The sequence below is a fragment of the Lampris incognitus genome, chromosome 3 (genome assembly GCF_029633865.1).
Source record: "Lampris incognitus isolate fLamInc1 chromosome 3, fLamInc1.hap2, whole genome shotgun sequence".
Lineage (NCBI taxonomy): Eukaryota > Metazoa > Chordata > Actinopteri > Lampriformes > Lampridae > Lampris > Lampris incognitus.
The window spans coordinates 60838893-60861068 of NC_079213.1; the positions used below are offsets into that span (position 1 = coordinate 60838893).

Sequence of the window (22176 nt, forward strand, 5' to 3'; positions counted from 1 at the left end):
ACTTCCAGCAGGATATCGTGCCATGTCATAAAGCTTGAATCATCTCAGACTGGTTTCTTGAACATGACAATGAGTTCACTGTACTCAAATGGCCTCCACAGTCACCAGATCTCAATCCAATAGAGCACCTTTGGGATGTGGTGGACTGGGAGATTCGCATCATGGATGTGCAGCCGACAAATCTGCAGCAACTGCGTGATGCTATCATGTCAATATGGACCAAACTCTCTGAGGAATGTTTCCGGTACCTTGTTGAATCTATGCCACGAAGGATTAAGGCAGTTCTGAAGGCAAAAGGGGGTCCAACCCGGTACTAGCAAGGTGTACCTAATAAAGTGGCCAGTGAGTGTATATCACTTACAAAAAAAAGGCAACAAAAAAGAAAAACAAACGAAATAAATGGAATAACAGAATAGTATGTATGTACAACAAGGTATGTCACAACTATACAGAGTTTTATGATACTTATTCAGAGTGAGAGGACGCTGGCGTTTATGTCACCACTTCTCAATCTGAATCGGTTTGTGTTTTCATTGCACATAGGATCTGTTGTGGATTGTTGACTGTGTCACATCCTATTTTATCCCAACTTTTTTTTTTTTGTGTTGCCAAAAGGTGATCATTGTACACCTGCAGCTTGAATCTGAATACCTAGGTCTCACTGGTGTAGCTCTCTCCTGGTTCCAACAGGAAACAGTTTGTCACCATCAGAGACTCCAGTTCCACCCTAGCCCCAGGCAACAAAGGCGTGCCACAAGACTCCATGCTTGGACCCCTGCTCCTTACCATCTACATCAGGGGTGGCTAACAATGTGCCTTGGGGAGCCACGTGTATGCAGGTTTTCATTCCAGCCGGACTCCACACCAGGTGATTTCACTGATAGCAACCCTTCAACCAAAGAGGAAGAATGTATCAGTGAAATCACCTGGTGTGGAGTCAGGTTGGAATGAAAACCTGCATACACATGACTCTCCATGGCACATGGTTAGCCACCGCTGGTCTACATGCTCCCCCTTGGTCAGATCATCCACCACCATGGTTAAGTTTCCAATGTTACGCTGATGACACACAGCTTTATCTCAGCACTAGACCATCCTCTCAGCTCCCCCCACAATCCCTTGTTAGCTGCCTCCACCGAATAAAAATCTGAATGTCATCAAATCTACTCAAGCTAAATACCAATAAGACTGAGCTCATGGTTGTGGCTTCCAAGGCACTGCTCCAGAAGGTTGGAGATCTTCTCGATGTGGATGGCTGCTCCATCTGCCCATCCCCAGAAGTTCGCAACCTTGGTGCCATTATAGACTTCACCCTCTCATTCCAATAACACATCAAATCTGTCACCAAATCTGCTTTCTTTCACCTCAAGAACATCTCCAGACTCTGACCATTACACACAGACTCTGTGGCAGAGACCCTCATCCATGCCTTCATCACCTCCCATCTGGATTATTGCAATGGAGTCCTGTCTGGGATACCTAGCAAAGCCCTAGAGAGGCTTCAGTATGTGCAGAATTCAGCTGCCAGGGTGCTCACCTGCACCAAGCCCTGGCAACACATCACTCCCACCCTTGTCCACCTTCACCGGCTCCTGGTCAAGTCCCGCATTTCTTATGAAATCCTCCTGTTCACCTAAAAATCCAGCCATGCCCATACCCCCAGTACCTATCAGACCTCCTCAACCCCTATATTCCATCCCGGAATCTGTGGTCCGCAGACACAGGCCTGCTTTCCATCCCCCACACCAGCCTGCCGACTTTTGGGGATGGAGCCTTTAGTGTGGCAGGCCCCACCCTCTGGGACTCTATTCCAGCAGAGATCCACAACGCTGCTTCTTTGGACAATTTTAAAAAACTACTGAAAACTGTAGTCTTTTAATCTTTGTTTTAATCTTTTTTTTCTTATCTAGTGTAAAGTGTCCTTGGGTTCCTTGAAAGGAGCTATACAAAACTAAGTTGTTGTTGTTGCTATATTATCCAACGGAGTTGAATCAAGTGCAACTGGACTTGGTATATATATCTTTGAAGACGTTTCGCCTCTCATCCAAGAGGCTTCCTCAGTTCGTGCCTTTCTGACTAGACCAAGCTAGTCTGACTGGCTGGTGATGACTCGGAATTTATCCTCATGGAGTCGTTGTCAGAGCTATAGATGTCCATGGCTCTTTGTGCCCCGATGTTTACCAACACCCGTCGCTAACAGAGCCATAGATATGAGTGGCTCTCCTGTGCTCCAATGTCCAGGCGGGCCCGTCGCCATCGGAGCTATTGTTTTGCATTTGTTTAGCAGCGACGGTCGTTGGGGGTGTTACTTTCATTGTTCAGTGGTCATGAGAGTGGTTGGAGCCGTTAGTGAGCGACTGTTGTTCTTGGAGGCTAGGCTTCTTGAGTCTCCTGGGTAGAGATGAAATGACGGCATTGTAAGTGGGAGATAGGTGGTGTTGCAAACCTCCTCCTCTGTTGAGGGATGGTTTTTCCAGTTTCACATAGACGGCTTTCTTCACCCCTCTTTCAAACCATCTATCTTCTCTGTCCAAAATGTGTACGTTGCTGTCCTCGAAGGAGTGTGTCTTCTCCTTTAGGTGTAGACAGACTGATATGAAAGTGAGACATCATGACGAGAGGGGGGCTATTTATAAAGTGCCATGTTTACATAATAAGTGTCCATTCTTGCACATTGCTGTTAAGTATTTATAGACAGATGGGCCGTGGGGAAAACATGTCTGGTAGTTTTGGTGCACATTGCTCTGTAGTGCTTGCCAGAGGATAGGAGTTCAAACAGACTGCGTCCTGGGTGTGGGGGTCTGTGCTGATTCTGCCCACCCATTTCCGGGCTCCAGAGGTGTACATGTCCTGCTGGGTGGGCAGGGGAGCGCCAATGATTTTTCTCGCCGTCCCTGCATTATGAAGCCAGCACAGCTGTTGTCTCTTTATTTTGGCATGTTGAAGTACAACGACATGTTACAGTTCAATATTTCAGGTCCACAGCCTGCATTTCATTCAGAGTTAAGATCATTTTTTAGACCGGCCATTACAAGCAGCCTACAGTCACAGTCTTACATGGAGCTATTCACCACATCTCCGGGAGCGTTGACAAATTTATCCAGCGATCCTCGCAGTGACATGAAAGCCATCCCTCTTTTTCATTTTTTCCTTTTCTCAGCACCCGACCCGTGTTTACAAAATCAGTTGTGCTCTCGTGCAGCCAACATCATTTCCCCTTCTCTTGTGCAGTGAGCAGCGAGATGGAGTACGCACTACGCAGGGACGCAAATCAAAAAAGAAAAAAATTGAATAATATGTGGGATTTTTTTTCACATGACCTTGACGATGCATAATGGAGTTGACGCAGGAATTTCATTTTAGAAGCATGTTGGGTAAAAATCCATCCATCCATCCATTATCTGAACTGCTTATCCTGCTCTCAGGGTCGTGGGGGTGCTGGAGCCTATCCCAGCAGTCATTGGGCAGCAAGCGAGGAGACACCCTGGACAGGCCGCCAGTCCATCACAGTGGGTAAAAAACAGCCATAATATATATATATATATATATATATATATATATATATATATATATATATATATATATATATATATATATATATATAAACAAAAAAACAAAGGGGGCATCCGGGTAGTGTAGCAGTCTATTCCGTTGCCTACCAACATGGGAATCGCCGGTTCGAATCCCCGTGTTACCTCTGGCTTGGTCAGGCGTCCCTACAGACACAATTGGCCGTGTCTGTGGGTGGGAAGCTGGATGTGAGTGTGTGTCCTGGTCGCTGCACTAGTGCCTCCTCTGGTCGGTCGGGGTCCCTGTTTGGGGGGGGGGGGGGACTGGGGGAGATAGCGTGATCCTCCCATGCGCTACGTCCCCCTGGTGAAACTCCTCACTGTCAGGTGAAAAGAAGCAGCTTGTGACTCCACATGTATGGGAGGAGGCATGTGGTAGTCTGCAGCCCTCCCCGGATCAGCAGAGGGGGTGGAGCAGAGACCGGGACAGCTTGGAAGAGTGGGGTAATTGGCTGGGTACAATTGGGGAGAAAAAAAACCCCCGCAGCATTGCAGGCCAGGTGCGAGGCCCTGTGTGGTCGCACACTTGCCACAGCCCGTGCAACAGTTCAGATTATACAGAATATAACTGATATGAGGCCTTTTAAAAATATCAACCTGCAAGTACTGCATTATGTGAAATGAAAGTACTGCATTATGTGAAATGAAAGTACTGCATTATATGAAATGAAAGTATCAAACCCACCACCGGAAACGGTGGCACAAAGACGCTGCTCTCTCTTTTTAGTTTCAGAACCCAGCGGAGCTGTCTGTATCTGTTCTGCAACATGACGAAGGCCAGATTCTCACTTCTGCAGATGACTTCTCAGGTAGCATACGATTTCTGTGGAAAGTATTCACCCCGCTGAGCATCACACTTTCTTCCTGCCACACCAACTAATTCTAATGCCGTAAAATGTGTCCTTCCTCTGCCAACACAACAAGTTTAACACAGCTATGGAGCAAAACATACTTTTCTGATACCTGAGATCAACAGTATTTTGGGATATGAAGTCCCACACACCTCCCCGTGGTGTGCCGTGGTAACACTGATGATGTGGTGGTGAGAGGAGCGCTCTACTTCACTACAGTAAGAAAGACGTTACCACAAACTGGCTTAACGCTGAAACTCCAGGACAGGAAGTGTGGACAGAAACTGTCCAAGACACTTTCGTTATGGGAGTGGACACACATTTTGAGAGTCCAAGAGAATATATTTAAAATGAACTGGAAACGTGCAACCTCTACATGGGAATGGACACCGACTAAATGAACGCCTCATTGAAATATTTGTTTGAATATTGACATATCTCCAGACAACTATTCATTGTTATTTTTTGTTTTATGTTTTTTTATTATCATCTGTTTGTATATTTTACTGTTATTTTAGTGTTGATGTTGTTGTGCTGTTCTGTTTATATCCTTTTGAAAACTTTGTCAGAAAAAAAAAGTTTCTATTTCAAGAAATTGTTTTTTCAAAAATGAAAAAAAGCGTTAATTCAAAGAGAGTAAATACTTATCAATTAAGCAAATGACAAGGTGACTGGATCCAGCTGTGGCTTCTTCACGTATGAAACAAACACTCGGGTGTGTGATGTGTGCAGCAGCTAGCAATTTTTTATTATAGAAACGTTCTGACAATGTTAGGAAAAACTCTCGGAATGTTCTCCTAGTGTTTTCAGCGGGAAACGTTCTTCCTTTGTTAACGTTTAACCTTATAGGAACTTCATTTGAAATGGTAAACATCCTTAAAATGTTCTTTGAACATTAGATGACAACATCTTCTTTAAGACATAAGCAGAACCTGTAAGGAATGTTAGCTGATGTTGTGGGAATATTCCCTGCTGTTCCACGGTAAAGACAACCTGTAGGGAATGTTAGCCGATGTTTTGGGAACATACCCTGCTGTTCCACAGTAAAGAGCACCTGTAGGGAATGTTAGCTGATGTTGTGGGAACATTCCCTGCTGGACTCTGCGTATTTTGTGAATATGGGAAAGGCAGATGTGTGCGTTTGACAGTGAAATCAAATAATGTTCTCGTAATGCATGCATCTTTTTTTTTTTAATTTCCCCCCTTTTCCCCCCAATTGTACTTGGCCAATTACCCCACTTTTCCGAGCCGTCCCAGTCGCTGCTCCACCCCCTCTGCTGATCCAGGGAGGGCTGCAGACTACCACATGCCTCCTCCCATACATGGCATCGCCAGCCGCTTCTTTTCACCTGACAGTGAGGAGTTTCACCAGGGGGACGTAGCGCATGGGAGGATCACGGTATTCCTCCCAGTGCCCCCAAACAAGTGCCCTAACTGACCAGAGGAGGCACTAGTGCAGTGACCAGGACACATACCCACATCCGGCTTCCCACCTACAGACACGACCAATTGTGTCTGTAGGGACGCCTGACCAAGCCAGAGGTAACACAGGGATTTGAACTGGCGATCCCCGTGTTGGTAGGCAACTGAATAGACTGCCACGCTACCCGGACGCCTATAATGCATGCATTTTTAAACGTGGTGTATAGCCAAGTAACTCACCTGTTACTCTGGGGAGGAGTTTATAAGGAGCAGGAGCAGGGTGTGACTGGTACTCAGCTCCGGGTGGAGGTGGCTGTATGTCGGAGGGACTCAGCTCAGCCTCTGTGAACCTTTCCACCACGGCACTGTGTTGGGTGTAACACTCCTTGCAGCAGCGCTCCTTCTTGCCACTGTGTTTGGTCAACACAAAGTTGTTACTGCAGTAGTAACAGAAGATGCGCCCACACAACCTGTGAAAAATTCGGTCACAATAAAGTCCCCATTGTTGAAAACAAGTAATAAAATCCACAATATCCACCCATCCATTATCTGAACCGCTCTGCTCTCAGGGTCACGGGGATGCTGGAGCCTATCCCAGCAGTCATTGGGCAGCAGGTGGGGAAACACCCTGGACAGGCTGCCAGGCCATCACAGGGCCCACACCCACACATTCACACCTAGGGACAATTCAGTACGGCCGATTCACCTGACCTACATGTCTTTGGACTGGGAGAGGAAACCGGAGCCCCCGGAGGAAACCCACGCAAACACAAGGAGAGCATGCAAACTCCACACAGAGGACGACCCGAGACGACCCACCAAGGTTGGACTACCCCGGGGTTTGAACCCAGGACCTTCTTGCTGTGAGGTGACCGCGCTAACCACTGCGCCACCGTGCCACCAAAATCCACAATATTTGCTTTAATATATTGGTGTAAATGGAGGTGCAGGTGCATAAGGTTGACTGGCCTTGTTTTCCTCTCTTTTTTTTTTTGGATTTCCCCCCCTTTTTTCTCCCCAATTGTACTTGGCCAATCACCCCACTCTTCCGAGCCATCCTGGTCGCTGCTCCACCCCCTCTGCCAATCTAGGGAGGGCTGCAGACTACCACATGCCTCCTCCGATACATGTGGAGTCGCCAGCCACTTCTTTTCACCTGACAGTGAGGAGGTTCACCAGGGGGACGTAGCACATGAGAGGATCATGCTATTCCCCCCCAGTTCCCCCTCCCCCCTGAACAGGTGCCCCATCTGACCAGAGGAGGCGCTAGTGCAGCGACCAGGACACATCCACATCTGGCTTCCCACCCACAGACACGGCCAATTGTGTCTGTAAGGACGCCCGGCCAAGCCGGAGGTAACACAGGGATTCGAACCGGCGATCCCCGTGTCGAAAGGCAACGGAATAGACCGCCATGCTACCCGGACGCCCTGACTGGCCTTGTTTTCTGTCAGGATTTTGTTTCTTATGTCCTGCTTAATTCCATCGCTGTATAACTGTAGCTTTGAAAAGGCATCACGAGCCGTGTTTCCATCTAAATGTTACATTAATTCAAAGCGAACCTTCAAAAATAAATTAAATTAAATTAAATTAAATTAAAAGAATAAAATAAAATACAAGTCTGTTTTATTATCATTAGCTGGTTTCAGTTGATTAAACGATTTCTCTGTGTGCAAGACTACCACCCACATTCCAAGAAAAATGAAGCGGGGCTAACAAGAATGAATTGCCATTGTATAAATTTTGATATCTGTTTCCACTGCTTTTCATCCCATAACCTCTTTGTGGAAGTAAACTTTTCAACCTCAAGTAAGCATAAGAATTTTTTTTTTTACCATATTAAGGAAGGGTTTTGATTTCACGTTTCAATTCAGCTTTCCTCTCTCACAACTTCAAAATTTGCATCCAAGTATCTTGTGGGAAAATCAGCTTATTTCAGCACCACTCTGGGAGTCAAAGCCCCGCCAGCACCCACCTGCAGTGGTGTCTGCGCAGCCACCATGTGAACTGGCCCTGGCAGCCGAGGCAGTGAGTGGCTTCCTTGTCCACGAGCCACCAGCGCTCCTCTGCTCGAATCTTCTGCTCAAACTCCAGGGCATCCGACTTCTGCCATAGGGCGTCCTTGTCCCTATCGTCAATCATACACAAAATACAGTTGGCTATTTTAGGTCATGTATGTCAGTGGTAAAATACAACCATGTAATAATACTGTTCTGATATGAGATGTATAACAAAAACACGTCTTGACAGGTGGTTTATATATCAGAAAGGTAATGTATGTTGGAAAAGTTAAAACTCTTGTTTATTTCATTTTTTCCCCTTTGGGATGTGAACGTTTAAAGTACAGTACTGTTGTTAATGATTAATTGAAGATTAAGTGCTGTTAACATTTTAATTGATCATCTCATCTCAGCTCATCTCATCTCATCAACGGCCACTTCTCCAGGGTCATGTCGCAGTGGCAGCAAGCTAAGTAGGGCACTCCAGATGTCCCTCTCCCCAGCAACGCCTTCCAGCTCCTCCTAGGGGACCCTAAGGTATCCCAGGCTAGATTGGACATGTAGTCCCTCCAGCGAGTTCTGAGTCTACCCCAGGGTCTCCTCCCAGGTGGATGTGCCCGGAAAGTCTCCAAAGGAAGGAGCCCAGGAGGCCTAATCAGATGCCCGAACCACCTCAACTGGCTCCTTTCGACGCGAAGGAGCAGCGGTTCTATGCTGAGCTCCCTCCGGATGTCCGAGCTCCTCACCCTATCTCTATGGCTGAGCTCAGACACCCTATGGAGGAAACTCATTTCAGCCACTTGTATCCGCAATCTCACCCTTTCGGTCACTACCCAAAACTCATGCCCATAGGTGAGGGTTGGAACAAAGATTGACTCATAAATTGAGAGCTTTGCCTTCTGGCTAAGCTCACTCTTCACCAAAACGGTCCAGTGGAACATCCACATTACTGCTGATGCTGCACCTACTCATCTGTCAATCTCCCACTCCATCCTACCCTCACTCGTGAACAAGACCCCGAGATACTTGAATTCCTTCACTTGAAGCAATAACTCATCCCCAACCTGGAGGGAGCAAGCCACCATTTTCTGGTAGAGAACCATGGCCTCAGACTTAGAGGTGCTGACTCTCATCCCAGCCATTTCACTCTCAGTTGCAAACTGCCTCAGTGCATGCTGGAGGTCGCTTTCTGATGAAGCCAACAAAACCCCATCATCTGCAAAGAGCAGAGATGCAATTCTGAGGTTCCCAAAACGGACACAGCATTTTCCTGCAGCAACAACTTCTTAGCACTAAAAAACAGATTTGATGTCTTACAGTCAGGATTTCGACCAAACCACAGATCTTGTCCATGTCTTTAATGACAGCCACTTAAACAAAGAAGTGGCAGAACCTCAGTCCTGGTAATATCTCTCAGTGCTGCATTTGACATTGTTGACCACAATATATTACTAGAATGACTGGAAAACTGAATGAGACTTTCTGGCACAGCACTAAACTGGTTTGAATCCTACTTAACGGACAGGGACTACTTTGTGTCTATAGGTCATTACAAATCTGAGCAGACAAAAATGACCTGTGGAGTTCCCCAAGGCTCCATTCTGGGGCCACTTCTGTTTAACAGCTATATGCTCCCACTAGTTCAGATTATGGAAAACAACAAAATATGTTACCATAATTATGCAGACGACACAGTTACATAGCCATATCATCAGGGGACTATAATCCCATACAAGCACTTAGTGCATTGAACAAATCAAGATTAAATGTCTCGGAATGTTCTTCAATTAAACAAATAAAACTGAAGTAATTATCTTAGGAGCCAAGGAAGAACGAGTAAAAGTTAGCACTCAGCTACAATCGGTAATGTTAAAAATGACAAACCAAGCCATAAATCTTGGTGTAGTCGTGGACTCAGACCTGAATTTATATTGCCAAATTAAGATGATTACAAAGTCAGCCTACTATGACCTGAGGAATATATCAAGGATTAAAGGATTTATGTCTCAGCAGGATTTGGAAAGACATGTCCATGCATTTATCTTCAGTTGATTCGATTACTGTAACGGTGTCTTTACAGGTCTCTCTAAAAATTTGATTAAATAGCTGCAGCTGTTTCAGAACACTGTTGATTGAGTCCTTCCTAAGATCAAAAAAGTGGATCACATCATTCCAGTTCTGAGGTCTTTACACTGGCTTCTTGTCTGTCAAAGCATTGATTTTAAAACGTTGCTCTTGGTTTATAAAGCACTGTATGGTTTAGGTCCAAAATACATTTCTGATCATCTGCCACACTATGAACCATCCAACCCTCTCCAATCATCTAGGACAGATCTGCTTTCTATCCCCAAAGTGAAAACTAAACATGGAGAGGCAGCTTTCAATTTTTATGCACTACATATCTGGAAGAAACTCCCAGAAAACGGCAGGTCTGCTGCAACTCTCAGTTGTTTAAAATCAAGGCTGAAGACTTCCCTGTTTGCTGCTGCCTTTTATCAAATAAAATTCAAAGCTTTTGATTCTTATAGTGCACTGTAACTTTTACTTTATCTTTATTTATTTGTTTTTAAATGTCTTTTAAATGCCTTATATTGCTTTTAAATTTTGTCTTAGTGCCTTTTTTGTTTGATGCAAAGCACTTTGAATTGCTTTGTTGACATATGCTATACAAATAAAATTGCCTTGCCTTGCCTTCCCTTTATTGTAAAGAGGCATGTGCAATGTAATTGAGCAATAATTCACCCCTGACCATGTAGACATGCTAATATTCTTAAATAAAATCCAATCGATCTTTGCATCTGCCAGCTAGTGGGATAGCCATTTACATTCCAAAAGCATTTACAATTTACAATTTATAATTTCATTTAGCAGACACTTTTATCCAAAGCAATGTACAATACAACACAAGCAAGGATCTAGTCAGGAGGCGACAACGCAAGTTTGTGTCAAAAAAAAAAAAACTAGGTTCAAGTCCGATAGTAGGTGTTAACAGGCAGTGCACAAAGACAATGCATAGGGTGCATAGAAGTGAGTTTTTGGTTTTTTTAAATACCAGTAGGTGCTTGCACCATTTGCACTCAACATCTTCAACTGTAAGATGGTGAGTGCAAACTTCAATTATTTAAGTCCTTAAATTCTTAAAGATCATATCTTGGTGTCAGATTAATGTACTTTTTTCAATAATTTGCACTGCAAGAGAAAGTGCAATTTTTCCAAGCATTATCCCGATCAAGCGACCTTCAACGTTCTACTTTAGTTCTGCTATGAAAATAAGCCTATTTCTCAATCATTTCATTAACGGTTAGATTGTTTTGTATTTTTAATGTCATAAGCTATACTATGCTGTTGATGACTGTTTATGAACACTGGCGAATACTGATGACCGAAATTCCCTAAAATGTGCATCCCTATGTGCAATTTCCAGGCGCTTCTCTTGAAATTCATGTTAATTTTTTATTCCAAGGTTGCGACACAGTACATGGAGTCAATTGTTCATATGAATCATATGCCTACGATATGTCCCACTTTAGGGTCGATACATTTAAGAAGAAAGAAAGCCACTTTATTTTTGTCACTGTACAGTTGTTTTTTTCGGGGGGTTTTTTTGTTGATTGCAATTAAATGTTTCTTCTGCATTTAACCCATCCTATTGTATAGGAGCAGTCTGCAGCTGCAGCGCCCAGGGAAAAATAAACACTTTTGCAAAGGTTGCACTGTTATATATATTTATCATTGCATGTTCCATACACTCTTTCTATATCCTGCTTTTTGGAAGTATATATTTATTTCACCAGTGACTCAAGTGAGCAAAAATAATGAAGATGGTGAAAAGATAAATAACACAGGCAGACAAACGAGATAGACGGTGTTAGTTTGTCTGAGTTAGAATCCTACTGAAGATGAAGCACACTACCACTGAGTGCAGGCATCGACTGCTGCAACAAGAGAAGAATGATAAACTGAGACTAACTGTAGCTCTCTTCAACAGTATCTCTGTTCTTCTCATGTTCTTAGCATTCATTTCACCACTTTCTCTGCCAGTAGACTATCTTTGCTGATGTGTTGCTGAAAGCCCAGCTTTCTAAAGGCTATTTTTCCCCCGTTCCTCTTTCACACCCTTATTTTTCTCCCAGCCACTCTCTCAAAGCAACCAACAGCATGGGAGCATTATGGGAAGCTGAAGAGTGTGTTCTCTCTGGGCCAAGTCATTCTGTATACATAATCTGTGCTGACCCATTTAAAGAGGGGGGTCCATTTTTTTGCCCCCCCCCTTTTTTTTTCTTCTTTCTTTCTCTTCTCCTCCTCCCAAATTGTACCCGGCCACTTATCCCACTGTTCCGAGCCGTCCCGGTCTCTGCTCCACCCCCTCTGCCGATCCGGGGAAGGCTGCAGACTACCACATGTCTCCTCCGATACATGTGGAGTCACCAGCCGCTTCTTTCCACCTGACAGTGAGGAGTTTCATCAGGGGGACGTAGCACGTGGGAGGATCACGCTATTCTCCCCAGTTCCCCCTCCCCCCCCAAACAGGTGCCCCGACCGACCAGAGGAGGCGCCAGTGCAGCGACCAGGACACATACCTACACCCGGCTTCCCACCCGCAGACATGGTGAATTGTGTCTGTAGGGATGCCCAACCAATCCGGAGGTAACACAGGGATTCGAACCAGCGATTGCCATGTTGGTAGGCAACAGAAGAGACCGCCACGCCACCCAGATGCCCCCCCCCCTTTTTTTGTGTGTGTGTGCGTGTTTTTGAGAATTTTATATCATTCTATGTCTTCCCAGTAGTGTTCCATATGTATTCAAATTCGAAAATTCAAATTTTGGTCAATATATGTTTCAGCATCAAAATGCTGTTTTCCCAAGCCCTTCTAAAAACCTTCCCATGTGACCTGACGTAGGTTTCTGCACTTTCTTTTAACACTTTCGTCACTCTCCATGCTTACACTGGTCAGCGAACTGCGTGTGTGAGGGGTAGGGTGGGGGTGGGGTCGAGGGAAGGGAGGGTCGGGCATCAGCGCTAACCCACATCACTGCTTTTTGCTAACGGCCGAGTGAGCGTTTCCATTTGAACAACCAGGAAAAGAATTCAGACGGCGTCACCCTTCAACAACCACTCACGACCTCAAGCTGCCCTAAAGTGAGAAAAAAATAAAGTAACTTCCCTTCAGTCTTTCTTCCCATCAAACTATCCATCCCTATATTATCTTCCCTGTGCTCGACTGAGAGAGGGGGCAGATTGTACTTTATGAGCTCAATGAGCCGCTCTTCAAGGTTGCCCTTGGTTCTGCTGAGGTCATCAATTTCGGCGGCCATTTTGAGGTGATGGGTCTGCCTGTCGGCCTCGGCTCTGTCAAGCTTTTGTTTGAGCTCCTCGCTGACGTTTTGCACGGCTGAGAGTCCATCTTCGGCACTGAAGGAGAAAGAGGTGAAAAATGAAATTCAAACATCGGTAAACTCATGTTGGGCTTTTTTAGAGCGGCAAGACGAAATGCAGAGTTAGAAAGTAATGACGGCTATGACTTCACCTCTTGACAGAGTCTCGCAGTTTCTCAATCTCTTCCTCGCTCTGGCGAACCGCAGCTTCGGACTTTGTGATGTGAGCGTCTTTCTCAACGATCTGGTGTGAGTACCGCTCATTCACAGCCTTTGTCAAGTGTTATTAAAACAGTCAAATCACGAGATAAAACATTAGCCAGACATAATCAAAATACTAAGGGAAATATCCATAACAGCAACTATTTTAGGCAGATTAGAAATGTCAACTATCAATGAATTAGCTGTGAAATATTCTCATTTCTCGTGTTGGAGACCATATTAGATAAATTCATATCTGAGAAATTAAATACGGCTCTGTGCATAACTGTCATCCACTGACTTCCTGTTGCTACTGCAGCAGTCATACCAGTTTCCTGTTTGTTGGCATGTGCTATTGACAATGGCATATTTTTCGTGATGCTTGCAAGATTTAACATGGCTAAATGTCAACCACATGCACAGAATTGTTGACAAACTTCCACCTGCACCTACCAGCAAACGGGTGAAACGTTTCAAGTTGTACATATCAAGTTACGTCTACAATTATGAGGACAAGCGGACGGACGGACAGACAGAATTGTGGACGTAGACACCGGAAGTCAGTGGACTACAGTTATGCACAGAGTGGATTCAGACTGTGGACTAAAACTGAGCTGCTAAGTCAGTTGGCAATCACAGGAAAATGTTTAAGCAAAAACTTTGTTATCATCTGTAGAAGCAAATGTATTAAATTAATTTGCCCTTTTGTTCATCATCTACAGTTAATAAATGGTGAGTAATATCAGGCATGATATCACAACCTTTCAATTGGTATGTAGCCCCCTCCTGCCCACTTCAGACACATGCCCTTTTCAAATCTAGTGATAAACTTCAAACTCCTGCAGAGGTTTTATGTGCATACAATAAATACAGAAGGATCTTGCACTCCTAAAAATCTCTTTCATACTTAAGAGGTGAGCTATGTTCTCTTATTTTCCTGTGACGGTATGTTTTCATTTTCATCGCCACTGTGAATGATTCCCTCTGAAGGTGTTCTTATCCCAAACATCTGGGATGAGTTTTTACCATTGTTTACTGTGTCATTATAAGCAAAAGGAAGACACAGACCTCCAGCTCAGAAACTTTGGCCTCCAGACTCAACACAGTCCCCTGCTCCAGCTGCAGCAGGGCATTCACGCCAGCCAACTGCTCCGTCAGTCTCTGAATGGAGAAAGAAGCAGACAGGCCGACAAACTTGAATTTCACATACATGTCATACTAGGAAGATATAGCACACATAGAGTGTGTGATATGAATATAAAGACAATAATAAAAATAAATACAATAATCATTTTTTAGTTATCATCATTGACTATCTTCCATCCTATCTTCAAGGACTTCTGGAGAAACAAACTTTTCAGTTGCGCATCACTTCAGCTCCGCCAGCGAGGGGGAGGGTGTGAAAGAAAATTAACATTAAGAGCATTAAGAGTTGGCAATTAGTCATTCATTGTGTATTATTGTATAACTGTCTCTCTATACCAGGGGTGGGCAATCTTATCCATAAGGGCCGGTGTGGGTGAAGGTTTTTATTCCAACCAAGCAGTTACACACCTCTGTCTCCTCATCAAGTGCCTCAGCAGAGACTCTATTGGTTGATTAGTGGGATCAGGTGCCTGGTTGGAACAAAAACCTTCACCCACACCGGCCCTTTCTGGATAAGACCGCCCACCCCTGCGCTATACCCACCTATTATCTGAACCACTTATCCTGCTCTCAGGGTTGTGGGGATGCTCGAGCCTATCCTGGCAGTCATTGGGCGGCAGGCAGGGAGACACCTTGGACAGACCACCAGGCCATCACACAGGGCCAACACACACACTCATACGTAGGGGCAATTTAGTACGGCCGATTCACCTGACCTACATGTCTTTGGACTGTGGGAGGAAACCGGAGCACCCGCAGGAAACCCACACAGACGCGGGGAGAACATGCGAAGTCCACACACAACCCCCAAGGTTGGATTATCCTGGGACTCGAACCCAGAACCTTCTTGCTGTGAGGCGACCGCGCTAACCACTGCGCCACCCTGCCCCCCCTGCTCTATACCATGTTGGTCAGATCTCCTGAACGAAGGGGTCTGTGTAACCTTGTGCAGGGCTCTGACCTCTCTCCAGAGAGGAAATGGGTAAAGAATGTTTTAGAATGGGGCCTCTTTCTCATGGATGTATTTGCAGTGTCTTGTAACTGGTGATGACCAGATGTTTAAACCAGCCTATGATACAACGTATTGGGTTTAAGTTGACCGATGGGTAAGCATTTCTTTGTCCAAGGAAAAGGCAATATAAGGGAGGCGACTCGTTTGGTCAGTCAGAGTACGGGGACGGGGCCTACTGGAGTCTGACCTGTGTTTCTCCGTATGGTACAGCAGGAGAACACAGGGTGGTGTTCTCCTGTTATATTATAGTATTTGTCTTGTCTAGTTTTTTCTGTGTATTGTACAATACTTGTCTTTCCTCATCAACCATAATTGTTTCATGTAATTATTTCTGAGTCGAGTGTCTGCAGGTACATTTCCACGCAAGGGATAGTCCATTAAACATGGGGGGTTTCTCTTTTGTGTCCGATTACTATTAATCATTTCTAGGCTTGAGTAAGTAAACAGCTGGAGTTAGATTTTAATTTGCAAGTGCTTATAGCAAACACACTTCTCTAATGCGGTAATGCCCATACAGTTGACGCCGGCCGCTAGACATTATTCGATTCAACAATGGAGGCAAATCTAGTTCCAAAGCCAAACATTACATCACCGATTCAGGCACATTTTTGGCTTTGAGCCAGATGACAAGGGGCAGCCAGCGAATTTGATTGAGACAATATGCTGTATTTGTAGAAAAAAGTATCGCGATGAAATACGTCTTTCTTTCTTCTTAAATGTATCGACCCTAAAGTGGGACATATCGTAGGCATATGATTCATATGAAATACGTCATCTTAGAATGAACCATCCTGCGGTGTTTGCCGGACTTGACAGCAGCACACCTGCCGGAGGAAGTAGGCATAGAGCGTGCCATCCTTTTGTAAAACAAAACTATGTCCAATAAAAAAGACCGAATTATTGTTTTTTTTGGGGGGGGTGGGATGGCGGGTATTGTCAGTAAACCACAAAACCACAGGTATACATTGTTTTTCCACCACGGTAAAAAAAAAAAAATCTATATCGTCAAAGCCCTAAGCTTAACCCACCTTGATTTGGTTTTGATGACTCATGCTCTCTGAGCTCATTTGAAACTTGATAGCCTCCACCTCCTCTCGGCCTGCATCCTGGAGGACTTTGGTTTGGTTTTCTGCCTTCATCAGCTTCTCCTGGAGCTCCACTATTATCCCTGAAAGTTTCTCTATCTGTGTTAGCTTCTCTCTCAGACTGTTGTTCTCCTGATGCAGAGTTGCCATGCAGGCTTCCAGATTTTCCACCTCCTTACTAGCGCAATCCTCCTGTTCCTCAGTCCTGGCAGCTTCCCTTGTCAAGCAACCCCTGGCCTCCTCTCTTTCTGCAGTCAGTTTGCAAATGGTCATCCCCAGCTCCGCCATCTCTGTGTTGGCCCGGTTCAGACTTTCTCGAGTTTCACTGTTCTCAAGGGCCAGCCTCTCATTTTCAGCCTTGAGGATGGCCAGTGACTCTCGGTTGGCAGCCTCACAAGTAGCCAATTCTGCACGGGCAGCTGCCTCGCGGTCACGGTCCTCAATCAATGACTCTTCTTTTCTCTTGTTCTGAATGAGCTCATCTACATGGCTCTGATTCAGTGCCTCGGTTTGGGCTTTAAGTTGCTCAGTCAGAGTTTGTAGCTCATCTCTCTGGGCCTCTTTCACCTCTAGCTGGGCTTGGGTTTCCAGCTTCTTCTCCTCAGATCTCTGTAAATGCACTCTGAGGTCCAGGACCTCTGCTTGGAGCCTGGACACTTCTTTCATGTTTACTTCCAGCTGGCTCTCTACCATCATCAATTTGGCAGTTACTTCCTGGTTCTCCTTGACTTGGAGGGTGCTCTTCTCAAGCTGAGATTTTTCCACTGCCTGCTTCTCAGAGGTCACCCTCTGAACCACTTCTGTCTGTTTAGCACAAGCTGCTTCTGCTAGCACCTTTTCTGCCTCCAGTTCTTTTTCCCTAGCCTCAAGAGCTTTTACCCTAGAGTGAAGCTCAGTAACCCTACTCTCTTTATTTTCCAACTGGGTTTCTTTGGCCCGCAGCTGTTCCTGAAGGCTGGCTTCATTCTTGCGTGATGCTCCCAAGCTCTTCTCTAACTCTTCAATCTGACCATGGATGGTCTTCAGCTCCACCTGCATGGAGCTCAGAGCTGCTTTCACAGTGGCCTGCTCTTCTCTAAGACCCTGGTTCTCCTGCTCTAAGTGCTTTGATGTTGTCTCTGAGAGCTGTGCAGCCATAGTTGCTCGCTGCAGACTCTCATCCAGTGAGCGATTTTCCTCACGCAGCCTCTTCTCTTTCTCATCCACGCTCACTTTGGCATCATCAAACTGGCCTCTAAGCTGTTTTTCAGAAGCTCTCAGAGTAGCCAGTTCAACCTCAATTGCGGTTCTGCTCTCTGCCATCTCCCTCTTTAGCTCCTCATTCCTCTTCACTGTGGACAGAAGTTTCCCATTTAGTTCCATCAGATTAGTGCACTGCGTTTTGTAGTCTTCTACTTTCTTGGCCTGCTCCTTGACACTGCCCTCCAGTTCAGAGAGGTTCATGATGAGGCTGTCTTTCTCAGTGGTAAGGCTCTGGCTCATGACTTCTAGCTTCTGTAGTTTCTGGCTGCTTGAGGTCAGCTCAGTTTCTTTGCTTTTCAGCTGCTCCTTCAGAACAGTGGCCTCCCTTTCTGAAAACTCCTTTAAACAATAAATGTTCCTCTGACTCTCCTCTTTGTCTTCCTGGGCTCTCCTTTTGACATCCTCGACCTCTTTCTCCTTCTCCTCTAAGCATCTCTGGAGGTCCTGAAGCTGCCGTTGCAAGTTGCTAGCCTCTTTTTCCCTCACAGTCAGGGCCCCCTGCAGCTTGTTGATGGCAGTGCATTGTTCCTCCACTTGCACCTCCAACCTGGCTTTCTCCTCAGTGCAACAGGCTAATAATGAGCCAAGTTTTGACTCGCTTTCTTTTGCAACTGCTTCCTTCCCTCTTAGCTCCTCCTCAAGCCTTTCCACCTGCCTTCTCCTCTCTTCCACTTCAGCGACAGCCTCCATCTTCCCCCTCTCTGCCTCTTTCAGCCTATCCAGCAATTCATGTATTTTCTGTGCTGAATCAAAGTAACTAGTAGCCTGCTGGCCCTTCTCGTTCAGTACCCCATCCAATTTAGCCAGCAGCTCTATATTCTTCCCCTCAGCAGCAGCCAATTTATCCAGGAGCATTCGTTGCTCAGCATCCCTGGCCCTCTCCCCAACCCTGAGTGCTTCCAGCTCCCTAGAAAGGGCCTCCTCTCTCCTCTCCAGGGCCTTAAGTGCTCCCTGCAACCCCTGCTGCTCCTCTTGGGCGGTTAAAGACACATCCAGCTGCCTCTGGAGCTCCACCACCACTCCTCTGAGCTCAGCAGCTTCCTCCCCCAGCTGCTGCACCCGATCCAGGAGCTCATGCTGCTTCAGTTCTGACTGGTCCAGCTCAAGACGGAGGTCCTCCACTGTACAGACGTCTTCACTACCGGCAGGGAGCGACTCATTCAACTGGCTCAGCAAGCCTCGGCCATAGTCCGGACTAGAGGGGAATTCATGGGCTTGCTGGGAGATTGAAAAGGAAGATTAGAGAACATGAGATTAATGGTTTTACTCCCTCATAGGGAAATAAAATCAAATAGATGGGCAACAGAAGGTGAAAAAAGAGCGGACAGTATGGAAGTTTAATGTTGATGTTAGTTAAAATGCTGTACTATACATCAATTTCACAGCATCTTGTGACTTTTTTGACAATGGTACTAGAGATTTTTGGGGCCATGTTTAAGTTACCTGGGAATAGCTGCTGGCCAAACTGTTAATGCTGGAACTGCGACTGGGTGGTTTCCACATGTGGCCAGGTGAGTTCGGCAAACCCATCGTCCTCCTGTTGACCAGAGAGGATGCACAGCATGGAAAGGGTGATACACTTAAATGTTAAACACCCTTGGTCTGCCCAAAACCTGGTATAAAGTAACTGATTCAAAACGCTGAACTTGAACTTATGAATTATATACCTATAGTGCTTTCACAACAAAACAAATTAACACTAGAATGACCGGGATGTCACTCCTACCTAAAACGACCATGGGCGGTCAACATGACTGCTGGTTTTTAAATTCTATATTCTGTCAAGATAAATACCCAGTTGAGATATTCATGCATTGCATATGTTAGTATGTCTGTTAGGAAAGGACTGACACCAAAATTAACATTTTAACAACTGTAATACTATTTTTAAACAATTTAAACTTCAGAGCGACATGGTCGAACTTGAAGAGCAAAATTGAAAAAGTGAAAATATTACCTGAAAAACAAGGTGGAAAACACATATTGCTAATCTAACAAATGTAACAAGGCCTATAAAATGTGAAATGTAAAATAAGAGCTGAAAATAAATATTGCAACAGTCCCAAACAATGACCAGAACTTAAAAACTACTAGAACGACCATGGGCCATCAAAAAGACCGCCACGCTTTTTAAACTCTATATTCTGTCAAGATAAATACCCAGTTGAGATATTAATGCATTACATATGTTAGTATGTCTTGACACCAAAATTAACATTTTAACAACTTTAATACTATTTTTCAAACAATTTAAAATGGCCGCTGTCCAATGCCTGTAAATATTGCAACGCCTCGTAGTCATGGTGTGTCTGTAACAGTGTCTGTAACCAGACATGTTGGAAATAACCAACAATCAAGTTTAGACTATTTCTCTGTACTGGAGAACACTAGTGTGTTTCTAGGACAGAGCAATGAACGTCACGAAGGAAATGACGTGACCAACACACGTCATAAATAGTGACATGACGCACACGATGACGCGCATATTACAAGCGGATATTTTGACCGGTCATGGTCATTTTAGGTCGATCTTATCATAACTTTTTTTGTGCAGTTTATCTAAAACTCATTTTAATGCAAATATATTCAGTTTTAGGAGCATTCAGGGAGCGGCAGGTCTGTATCTATTTTTTTCAGAAAGTTATTAAACTTTGAAAATCCAAAATGGTCATGTGGCCGCCTTGGCCGTTCTAGTGTTAATCCAGTCAGAACACATTAATACCTTGAGTTTTCATGATTTGTTTCTCTAGACATTTAAAGGATACTTCCTGGGTTGGTTGGGTGTTTATTTTTTATTTTTTGCTTTTGTTGATGTTGACACATTTTCCCTTTTTTTCTGATTGCTTACCTTGCAAAAGTGGGCCATGATGCATCAAGGTCATGACCCCTGGAAGCCACATCAAATTGGACCTCATTGAGCTCATACAGATGACTGATAATGTCAACACTTAGGTGGGGCTTCAAGAAGGGGCTGCGTGCATAGTACCAGTCGCTGTGGGAGAAGACAGAGGAGAGAGAGGCCATAAAGGTGTAGGCCTAGCAGAAAAACTAGATGCATTGGTATCTAAAACCACAGCAAGCTGAAGCAGAAGCAGGGTGGACTGTACTAACCTGGCTTTGACATATCAAACATCACTTGCAGAACATACCTCTAAAGTATTATACTTCATTAACATATACTGCCGAAAAAGTAGAAAAACAGAAAAGTGGATGAGAATCAAGAGATTCACATGAGGAATGAGCATTTTGGATTATTTCTAAAGTCACTGCTCTTGCGGGTTCTTTTTTGTGCCAGTCTGTTCCAGTTCAGGAGCACTGGAGTCCTGTGGAGCCTTGCTACAGAGGAAAACCCCTTCTGACCTATTATGGAGTATAATATAATAATAATTTATATATAATAATTGAATAATTATTAATATAATAATCTAGTAAAATAATATAATAATAATAGAAAATAATAATTATAATATAATGATAATATAATAATAATAATAATAATTATATAATTTAATACTTCCCAGTAATTTAAGATAACCAGGTGTATTTCAAAATAGAACTGTTATGTAGGAGTCTCATCTGGGGAACAGAAAGGAGCATTACTATGGTAACACACCACAGTGGAAGAGGGAGGTTTCTGTTTTGAAAGAACAGATAAGGAAATGGTATTTATCAGAAACCAAGAGCTTCAACACGCCTATTGTTACCTGCCAAACTTCTTGTAATAGTAACTCACGAGGTCTCTGCTTGACTGTGGCATTGGCACTTAACACAATACACCTTTGAGCCAAGAACACTTTATCAACACCAAATAATACATCAAAATGTATGAGCCGATACATGTTAGACCAATAAAATACCCCTAAATATCCCCATTAGCTCCGATGCATGGTCAAAACCATTGAGCAAGGCAATGAATCCCTACCAACTTTGGGGTTACTGCTCCGCAGCTAAACCTCCAACCTTCCTAGAGGAGCAGATAATGAAAAGAGAACTTTCCTGTTTGGATTAACAAAGTTAGCTTTACCTGGTGATCCTCTGGTTCATCAGGCACTGCTGCAGCGTGTCGGCCAATCGCTGATGCACAAGCGAATACCGAATAAAAGCTCGCCCCTTCCCTAGAGACGTCTTCAGCTATGGGGAAAAGTAACACACAGCTTTTCAATCCATGTAACACATCATTTCCAAATGTTACAAAATTCCCTTAGGGCCCTGACACACAATGTCAGGCCGTCGGTGAGCGTCTGTGACCCTAGTTTTTGCAGTGTGTCCC

General features: G+C 44.6%; 1 protein-coding gene across 2 annotated transcripts in view; it reads right to left on the reverse strand.

Annotated features, from left to right (window-relative positions):
• The window catches only part of fyco1a (FYVE and coiled-coil domain autophagy adaptor 1a), a 56543-nt gene that overhangs the window by 29943 nt on the left and 4424 nt on the right, over positions 1 to 22176 (reverse strand). For both annotated transcript variants that reach the window (XM_056276033.1, XM_056276034.1), the window contains exons 6-14: positions 21931 to 22037; positions 20755 to 20898; positions 19350 to 19443; positions 16608 to 19124; positions 14490 to 14582; positions 13373 to 13491; positions 13090 to 13257; positions 7818 to 7970; positions 6083 to 6312 (exon numbers count right to left, since the gene is read on the reverse strand). In XM_056276033.1, the coding sequence (XP_056132008.1) occupies positions 6083 to 6312; positions 7818 to 7970; positions 13090 to 13257; positions 13373 to 13491; positions 14490 to 14582; positions 16608 to 19124; positions 19350 to 19443; positions 20755 to 20898; positions 21931 to 22037 (3625 nt within the window). The remainder of the gene's footprint in view (positions 1 to 6082; positions 6313 to 7817; positions 7971 to 13089; positions 13258 to 13372; positions 13492 to 14489; positions 14583 to 16607; positions 19125 to 19349; positions 19444 to 20754; positions 20899 to 21930; positions 22038 to 22176) is intronic.